The 10,992-nt window shown below is 50.9% G+C and overlaps 1 protein-coding gene across 1 annotated transcript in view; it reads right to left on the bottom strand.

The window, feature by feature from the left end:
* DPM2 (dolichyl-phosphate mannosyltransferase subunit 2, regulatory) overlaps positions 1 to 8,906 on the bottom strand; it is a 22,486-nt gene extending 13,580 nt beyond the window's left edge. The window contains exons 1-2 of the mRNA XM_078882199.1: positions 8,853 to 8,906; positions 5,676 to 5,765 (exon numbers count right to left, since the gene is read on the bottom strand). Of these exons, the coding sequence (XP_078738325.1) occupies positions 5,676 to 5,765; positions 8,853 to 8,855 (93 nt within the window). The 5' untranslated portion in view covers positions 8,856 to 8,906. The remainder of the gene's footprint in view (positions 1 to 5,675; positions 5,766 to 8,852) is intronic.
* Positions 8,907 to 10,992: the final 2,086 nt, after the last annotated feature.

The following is a 10,992-nucleotide window of genomic DNA, read 5'->3' as shown; positions in this document are numbered from 1 at the left end:
GTACGCACACACACACACATGTACGCACACACACACACACACGTACGCACACACACACACACATGTACGCACACACACACACACACGTACGCACACACACACACGTACGCACACACACACACACACGTACACACGCACACACACGTACACACACACACACGTACACACGCACACACACGTACACACACATGTACGCACACACACACACACACGCACACACGCACACACACACACATGTACGCACACACACACACACACGTACGCACACACACACACACGTACACACACACACACGTACGCACACACACAAACACACACGTACGCACACACACACACACACATGTACGCACACACACACACATGTACGCACACACACACACATGTACGCACACACACACACATGTACGCACACACACACACACATGTACGCACACACACACACATGTACGCACACACACACACACATGTAAGCACACACACACACACATGTACGCACACACACACACATGTACGCACACAAACACACACGTACGCACACACACACACACGTACGCACACGCACACACACACACACGTACACACACACGTACACACACACACACGTACACACACGTACACACACGTACGCACACACACACAAACACATGTACGCACACACACACACATGTACGCACACACACACACACGTACACACGCACACACACGCACACACACACACACGTACACACACACACACGTACACACACGTACACACACATGTACGCACACACACACACACACACGTACACACGCACACACACACACACACGAACACACACACGTACACACGCACACACGTACACACGCACACACGTACACACACACACACACGTACACACACACACACGTACACGCACACACACGTACACGCACACACACGTACACACACACACGTACACACACACACGCACACACACACACACGTACACACACACACACGTACACGCACACACACACACGTACACACACGTACACACACACACACGTACACACACACACACGTACACACACGTACACACACATGTACGCACACACACACACACACATGTACACACGCACACACACACACACACGAACACACACACGTACACACGCACACACGTACACACGCACACACGTACACACACACACACGTACACACGCACACACGTACACGCGCACACACGTACACGCACACACACGTACACGCACACACACGTACACACACACACACGTACACACACGTACACACACGTACACACACACACACGTACACACACACACACGTACACACACACACACGTACACACACGTACACACACGTACACACACACACACGTACACACACACACACGTACACACGCACACACGTACACGCGCACACACGTACACGCACACACACGTACACGCACACACACGTACACACACACACACGTACACACACACACACGTACACACACACACACGTACACACACGTACACACACGTACACACACGTACACACACACACACGTACACACACACACACGTACACACACGTACACACACGTACACGCACACACACGTACACACACACACACGTACACACACGTACACACACACACGTACACACACGTACACGCACACACGTACACACACACACACGTACACACACACACGTACACACACACACACGTACACACACACACACGTACACACACGTACACACACACGTACACACACACACGTACACACGTACACACACGTACACGCGCACACACGTACACGCACACACACGTACACACACGTACACACACACACACGTACACACACACACACGTACACACATGTACACACGCACACACGTACACACACACACACGTACACACACACACACGTACACACACACACACGTACACACACGTACACACACGTACACACACGTACACACACACACACGTACACACACACACATGTACACACACACGTACACACACACACACGTACACACACACACGTACACACACACACACGTACACACACACACACGTACACACACGTACACACACGCACACACACGTACACACGTACACACACGTACACACACACGTACACACACACACACGTACACACACGTACACACACGCACACACACGTACACACGTACACACACGTACACACACACGTACACACACACACACGTACACACACGTACACACACGCACACACACGTACACACACACACACGTACACACACACACACACACGTACACACACACACGTACACACACACACACGTACACACACGTACACACGTACACACACGTACACACACACGTACACACACACACACACACACACGTACACACACGTACACACACGTACACACGTACACACACGTACACACACACGTACACACACACGTACACACACACACACACACACGTACACACACACACACACACGTACACACACACACACGTACACACACGTACACACACGTACACACACGTACACACACACGCACACACACACATGTACACAAGCACACACGTACACACACGTACACACACGTACACACACATGTACACACACACACACACACATGTACACACACACATGTACACACGCACACACACACACACATGTACACAAGCACACACGTACACACACACACACGTACACACACACACACGTACACACGCACGCACACACACACATGTACACAAGCACACACGTACACACACGTACACACGTACACACACGTACACATACGTACACACACACGCACACACGTACACACACACGCACACACACACACACATGTACACACGCACACACGTACACGCACACACACACGCACACACACACGTACACACACACGTACACACACACACATGTACACACACACACACACATGTACACACGCACACACACAAGTTGGGTGGCCGACATCCGGACTTGAACCCAGCACTTGGCCAGATTGAGGAGCGCGTGGGCGATGGGTCCCCTAGGTCCACTCAGCCTCGAATGAGTCCGCGAGCGGCGCTGGGGGAGACGAAGGCTGCCCGGGCGTGCTGCCTAGCAACCCGTGGTGGTTGTTGTTGTGGTGGTGGTGGTGCATAGCAACCCGTGGTGGTGGTTGTTGTGGTGGTGCCTAGCAACCCGTGGTGGTTGTTGTTGTGGTGGTGGTGGTGGTGGTGGTGCCTAGCAACCCGTGGTGGTGGTTGTTGTTGTGGTGGTGGTGGTTGTTGTGGTGGTGGTGGTGGTGCCTAGCAACCCGTGGTGGTTGTTGTTGTGGTGGTGGTGGTGGTGCCTAGCAACCCGTGGTGGTGGTTGTTGTTGTGGTGGTGGTGGTGGTGGTGCCTAGCAACCCGTGGTGGTGGTTGTTGTTGTGGTGGTGGTGGTGCCTAGCAACCCGTGGTGGTGGTTGTTGTTGTGGTGGTGGTGGTGCCTAGCAACCCGTGGTGGTGGTTGTTGTGGTGGTGGTGGTGCCTAGCAACCCGTGGTGGTGGTTGTTGTTGTGGTGGTGGTGCCTAGCAACCCGTGGTGGTGGTTGTTGTTGTGGTGGTGGTGGTGGTGGTGGTGCCTAGCAACCCGTGGTGGTGGTTGTTGTTGTGGTGGTGGTGGTGCCTAGCAACCCGTGGTGGTGGTTGTTGTTGTGGTGGTGGTGCCTAGCAACCCGTGGTGGTGGTTGTTGTGGTGGTGGTGGTGCCTAGCAACCCGTGGTGGTGGTTGTTGTTGTGGTGGTGGTGCCTAGCAACCCGTGGTGGTGGTTGTTGTTGTGGTGGTGGTGGTGGTGCCTAGCAACCCGTGGTGGTGGTTGTTGTTGTGGTGGTGGTGGTGCCTAGTAACCCGTGGTGGTGGTTGTTGTTGTGGTGGTGGTGGTGCCTAGCAACCCGTGGTGGTGGTTGTTGTGGTGGTGGTGGTGGTGCCTAGCAACCCGTGGTGGTGGTTGTTGTTGTTGTGGTGGTGGTGGTGCCTAGCAACCCGTGGTGGTGGTTGTTGTTGTGGTGGTGGTGCCTAGCAACCCGTGGTGGTGGTTGTTGTTGTGGTGGTGGTGCCTAGCAACCCGTGGTGGTGGTTGTTGTGGTGGTGGTGGTGGTGGTGCCTAGCAACCCGTGGTGGTGGTTGTTGTTGTGGTGGTGGTGCCTAGCAACCCGTGGTGGTGGTTGTTGTTGTGGTGGTGGTGCCTAGCAACCCGTGGTGGTGGTTGTTGTGGTGGTGGTGGTGCCTAGCAACCCGTGGTGGTGGTTGTTGTTGTGGTGGTGGTGCCTAGCAACCCGTGGTGGTGGTTGTTGTTGTGGTGGTTGTTCTTCTTCTTGGTTCTTTCGGTAAAGTCACGTAGAAGGGAAGTAATAAAATAATAAAAATAAAACATTTTTATTGTTTTATTTGTATTTTTAGTTTTATTTGTATTATTTTATTATTTCCCTTCCACGTGACTTTACAGAAAGAACCAAGAAGATGAATCCCTGTAGTCACGAAAGCTTTAAATCGAAAAGTGGTGGTTGTTGTTGTTGTTGTGGTTGTTGTTGTGGTGGTTGTTGTTGTGGTGGTGGTTATTGTGGTGGTTGTTGTTGTTGTGGTGGTTGTTGTGGTGGTTGTTGTGGTGGTTGTTGTTGTTGTGGTGGTTGTTGTGGTGGTTGTTGTTATTGTTGTTGTAGTGGTGGTGGTTGTTGTTGTTGGTGTTGTGGTGGTTGTTGTTGTGGTGGTTGTTGTTGTGGTGGTTGTTGTTGTAGTGGTGGTGGTTGTTGTTGTGGTGGTTGTTGTTGTTGTGGTGGTTGTTGTTGTGGTGGTTGTTGTTGTTATTGTTGTTGTGGTGGTTGTTGTTGTTATTGTTGTTGTGGTTGTTGTTGTTGTTGTGGTGGTTGTTGTTATTGTTGTTGTAGTGGTGGTGGTTGTTGTTATTGTTGTTGTGGTGGTTGTTGTTGTTATTGTTGTTGTGGTTGTTGTTGTTGTTGTGGTGGTTGTTGTTGTTGTGGTGGTTGTTGTTGTGGTGGTTGTTGTTGTTATTGTTGTTGTGGTGGTTGTTGTTGTTATTGTTGTTGTGGTTGTTGTTGTGGTGGTGGTTGTTATTGTTGTTGTAGTGGTGGTGGTTGTTGTTGTTGTGGTTGTTGTTGTGGTGGTTGTTGTTGTAGTGGTGGTGGTGGTTGTTGTGGTTGTTGTTGTGGTGGTTGTTGTTGTGGTGGTTGTTGTTGTTGTGGTGGTGGTTGTTGTTGTTATTGTTGTTGTGGTGGTGGTTGTTGTTGTTATTGTTGTTGTGGTGGTGGTTGTTGTTGTTATTGTTGTTGTAGTGGTGGTGGTGGTTGTTGTTGTGGTGGTTGTTGTGGTGGTTGTTGTTGTGGTGGTTGTTGTTGTGGTGGTTGTAGTGGTGGTGGTTGTTGTTGTGGTGGTTGTTGTTGTAGTGGTGGTGGTTGTTGTTGTGGTTGTTGTTGTTGTGGTGGTGGTGGTTGTTGTTGTAGTGGTGGTGGTGGTTGTTGTTGTGGTGGTTGTTGTTGTGGTGGTTGTTGTTGTGGTGGTGGTTGTTGTGGTGGTGGTTGTTGTTGTGGTTGTTGTTGTGGTGGTTGTTGTTGTGGTGGTTGTTGTTGTGGTGGTTGTTGTTGTTGTGGTGGTTGTTGTTGTGGTGGTGGTGGTGGTTGTTGTTGTTGTGGTGGTGGTGGTGGTGCCCTCCTCACCAGCACCAGCACCCACACGCTGTAGTAGATGAAGACCACGGCGCTCACTCCCACCAGACCCACCCCCACCAGCTGGTCCCAGCCGGTTGCCTGCAGACTCACACACAGAGACAAAGGCCCCCCGTGTAGCCTTCACAGAGTGTAGGGGCAAGTGCTGTTAGCGAGCACCTATTAAGGCTACCGGCGCTGTGGCACACGAGGCGGTGGGTGGCCAACGCCACGCCCGGCCGCCTTTGTCTCCCCGGTGGGCGATGTTCACCACACACCGCACCAGGTAACTCATTTGAGGCTGAGTCGACCTAGGGGCGGAGGGCGGTTCAGATAATCGTCAATGGCGTGACCGGGAGTCTGCCGGGTTCGTAGAGCAGCAGCGCTAACCACTGCGCCACCGCTCCTCACACACAAAGACAAAGGCCCCCCGTGTAGCCTTCACAGAGTGTAGGGGCAAGTGCTGTTAGCGAGGGGGTTGGCGCGTCCACGTGACCTGATTCGCAGCCGCCCATTCGCCACTCAGTGGCGGTGACGTCAGCACGCAGTGACACACGCGGAGACACGTACACACACACAGAGACACACAGAGACACACACACGCAGACACACAGACACACACACACAGAGACACAGAGACACACACACGCAGAGACACACAGACACACACACACAGAGACACAGACACACACACACACACAAAGACACACACGCAGAGACACACAGAGACACACACACGCAGAGACACACAGACACACACACACAAAGACACACACACAGAGAGACACACACACAGAGACACACAGACACACACACACAGAGACACACAGAGACACACACACGCGGAGACACACAGACACACACACACAGAGACACAGACACACACACAAAGACACACACGCAGAGACACACAGAGACACACACACGCAGAGACACACAGACACACACACACAAAGACACACACACAGAGACACACACACGCAGAGACACACAGACACACAGACACACGCACAAAGACACACACACAGAGACACACACACGCAGAGACACACACACAGAGACACACACACAGAGACACACACACGCAGAGACACACAGACACACACACACACACACAAAGACACACACACAGAGACACACACACGCAGAGACACCACACAGAGACACACACACGCAGAGACACACAGACACACACAAAGACACACACACAGAGACACACACACGCAGAGACACACACACAGAGACACACACACGCAGAGACACACAGACACACACACACAAAGACACACACACAGAGACACACACACACAGAGACACAGACACACACACACACACAAAGACACACACGCAGATACACACAGAGACACACACACGCAGAGACACACAGACACACACACACAAAGACACACACACAGAGAGACACACACACAGAGACACACAGACACACACACACAGAGACACACAGAGACACACACACGCGGAGACACACAGACACACACACACAGAGACACAGACACACACACACACACAAAGACACACACGCAGAGACACACAGAGACACACACACGCAGAGACACACAGACACACACACACAAAGACACACACACAGAGACACACACACGCAGAGACACACAGACACACAGACACACAGACACACACACAAAGACACACACACAGAGACACACACACGCAGAGACACACACACAGAGACACACACACAGAGACACACACACGCAGAGACACACAGACACACACACACACACACAAAGACACACACACAGAGACACACACACGCAGAGACACCACACAGAGACACACACACGCAGAGACACACAGACACACACACACACACAAAGACACACACACAGAGACACACACACGCAGAGACACACACACAGAGACACACACACGCAGAGACACACAGACACACACACACAAAGACACACACACAGAGACACACACACGCAGAGACACACACACAGAGACACACACACGCAGAGACACACACACAGAGACACACAGACACACACACACGCGGAGACACGTACACACAAAGACACACACTCACACACTCACACACACAGAGACACACACACGCAGAGACACACAGACACACAGAGACACACACACTCACACACACAGAGACACTCACACACACAGACACACACACACAGAGACACACAGACACACACACACAGACACACACAGACACACAGAGACACACAGAGACACACACACGCGGAGACACGTACACACAGAGACACACACACTCACACACACAGAGACACTCACACACACAGACACACACACAGAGACACACAGACACACACACACACAGACACACACAGACACACTCACACACACAGAGACACTCACACACACAGAGACACTCACACACACAGACACACACACACAGAGACACACACACTCACACACACAGAGACACACACACGCAGAGACACACAGACACACACACACACAGACACACACACGGAGACACACACACAGAGACACACACACACAGAGACACACAGAGACACACACACGCGGAGACACACAGAGACACACACACAGAGACACACACACACAGAGACACACACACAGAGACACACACACGCAGAAACACACAGAGACACACACACAGAGACACACACACGCAGAGACACACAGACACACACAGAGACACACACACGCAGAGACACACACAGACACACACACAGAGACACACAGAGACACACACACGCGGAGACACGTACACACACACACTCAGACACGTACACACACTCAGACACGTACACATACACACACTCAGACACGTACACACACACACTCAGACACGTACACATACACACACTCAGACACGTACACACACACACTCAGACACGTACACATACACACGTATAGAGACTAAGATCCCCCACGTAGCCTGCTCACTGTAGGGGAAAGTGCACTCTGTGGCTCCGTGAGCCTTGGCCTGGCTCCGTGAGCCTTAGTCTGGCTCCGTGAGCCTTGGCCTGGTTCTGTGAGCCATGAGCCTTAGTCTGGCTCTGTGAGCTCCGTGAGCCTTGGCCTGGTTCTGTGAGCCATGAGCCTTAGTCTGGCTCTGTGAGCTCTGTGAGCCGTGGCCTGGCTCCGCTCGCTCCGAGTTGGTGAGCCGTGGCTCCGTGAGCCGCTCCCCCCACCACTCACCATGACGCCTCTTGCCGCCAGCTCAGCTTCAATGGCGGGGGCGGGGCAAGAAGGGGGCGGGGCAAGAGGGGGCGGGGCAAGAGGGGGCGGGGCAAGAGGGGGCGGGGCAAGGGGGCGGGGCAAGAGGGGGGGGGCACTAGGGGGCGGGGCACCTCCAGGGACCCGGAAGCCGACGCGGAAACTCGAGTCGCCATCTTCGTAAGGGAAGGTTGGCGGAGGAGCGGTGGCGCCTCGGTGAGGGCCGTTCAGAGGCCGGGTGGCGATTCTCTTGAAGCGGTCGCGGGGAAGCCCTCTCCTAGGTCGTCTCGGCCTCAAACGAGCGCGTGGCTGTGCGGTTAAACATCGCCGCTTAGGGGTGGGAGACAAAGGCGGCCGAGCGTGGTGATGGACGCCCACACCCCCCCCCCCCGGCCTCGCGTGCCACAGTGTCGGCATTCGTAGGTGCTGCTCGCTAACAGCACTTGCCCCTGTAGTCTGTTGCAGGCTACACAGGGGACCTTTATCTTTGCTTTGTTGTACTGTAGCCGGTTGCCGGTGTCAAATCCCCTCACCCAATATGGCCGACAGCAAGTCGCAAGCACCACGGCGCGTATTGCAAACGCGTCACGATCAACTTGAACCAATCAGCTGGCGCCTCGGCGGCGGTCACGTGAGCCACTCAGCGCGTCGAGTTCGATTCCCGCTTATGGCACGCGAACTTTTTTTAATATATTTTTTTATAATAATAGTTTAATATATGCTTTATAATCGCCGGTTTTTAATCAATAGGATTTAATTTGCACATTATTTCGCACGCAAAATTTCGATCGAAAGCGTTTAAGGGGCCGTCCGTAAATGACGTCACGCGATTTTGAACGATTTTTGACCCCCCCTCTCGTCACATGACGTCACAGAAAGTCAGACCCCCCCCCCCTAAACTCTTGTCATTGTAGTGCGTATTTAATGTGGCGCTGCACTCTGATGTTGTAGGAGAAAACATTTATTGAAACGTCTATTTAATTAAGCATAACGTGTTGTCTATATTGATTTATAAAGTTGCGCATTTTTATGTGACGTCACATTTCTCACCCCCCCCACCCCCCCTCCTCATCATAAACCATTTCGGGTCTTAGTTGATTGTGTTCACGCTCACGGTGACTTTCAGACCGCATCCCATTCTCTTCATCTCCCCTCCTCTTTTCCGAACATAGATGGACTCTTACACTATGAGATCTCTTTTACCAGTGGCAAAATATAATGGTAGGTTTTTACCCTTTTAACTGGTACAAAACTGACACCTTTATTCAAGGCGTCATTGCAAACATGATGCCTTGAATAAAGGTGTCAGTTTTGTACCAGTTAAAAGGGTAAAAACCTACCATTATAGATGGACTCGTTCATCTGACCAGCTGCCATAATCGCTGTCCGTGGTGCTGACGTTCAGAAACAAACCGACACTTTTAAAAAAAAAAAAATTATTTCTGTGGATTTCACACCTGATGACGATTGCTTGTGTTGCAGTCGAAACGTCGTGAGAATTTTTTTATTTTATATTATTTTATTATTTCCCTTCTACGTGACTTTACCGAAAGAACCAAGAAATGGAATCCCTGCAGTCACGACAGCTTTAAATCAAGATTTAAAGCATAATATGTTTTATTTTTAAAACATATTGTTTTATTTTTTTTTTATAAATCAATATGTTTAATACTCTTGGTTCTTTCGATAAAATCTTTCCATTGATTGCTAAGACAATCATTGTAAATCGCTGTCTGTGGTGCTGACGTTCAGAAACAAACCGCCACTTTTTTTAAAATTTTCTGGCTGTGGATTTCACACCTCTTCTTAGGTTTTTTCGGTAAAGTCACGTAGAAAGTAAAACAAAATAAAAACAATTTTTGTGATTTTTGTTTTTGTTTTTATTTTGTTTTTATTTTGTTTTACTTTCTACGTGACTTTACCGAAAGCTTCAAATCTAGGATTTCACACCTGATGACGATTGCTTGTGTTGCAGTCGAAACGTCGTGAAAATTTCTTTTTGTTTGATCTTTTTCTTATTTTATTATTTCCCTTCTACGTGACTTTACAGAAAGAACCAAAAATATGAATCCCTGCAGTCACGAAAGCTTTCAATCGAAATATGTTTTATTTTTCTTATTTT

The sequence above is a fragment of the Lampetra fluviatilis genome, chromosome 64 (assembly GCF_964198595.1).
Source record: "Lampetra fluviatilis chromosome 64, kcLamFluv1.1, whole genome shotgun sequence".
Taxonomy (NCBI): Eukaryota; Metazoa; Chordata; class Hyperoartia; order Petromyzontiformes; family Petromyzontidae; genus Lampetra; species Lampetra fluviatilis.
This window is presented reverse-complemented; position numbering and strand designations above follow the sequence as displayed.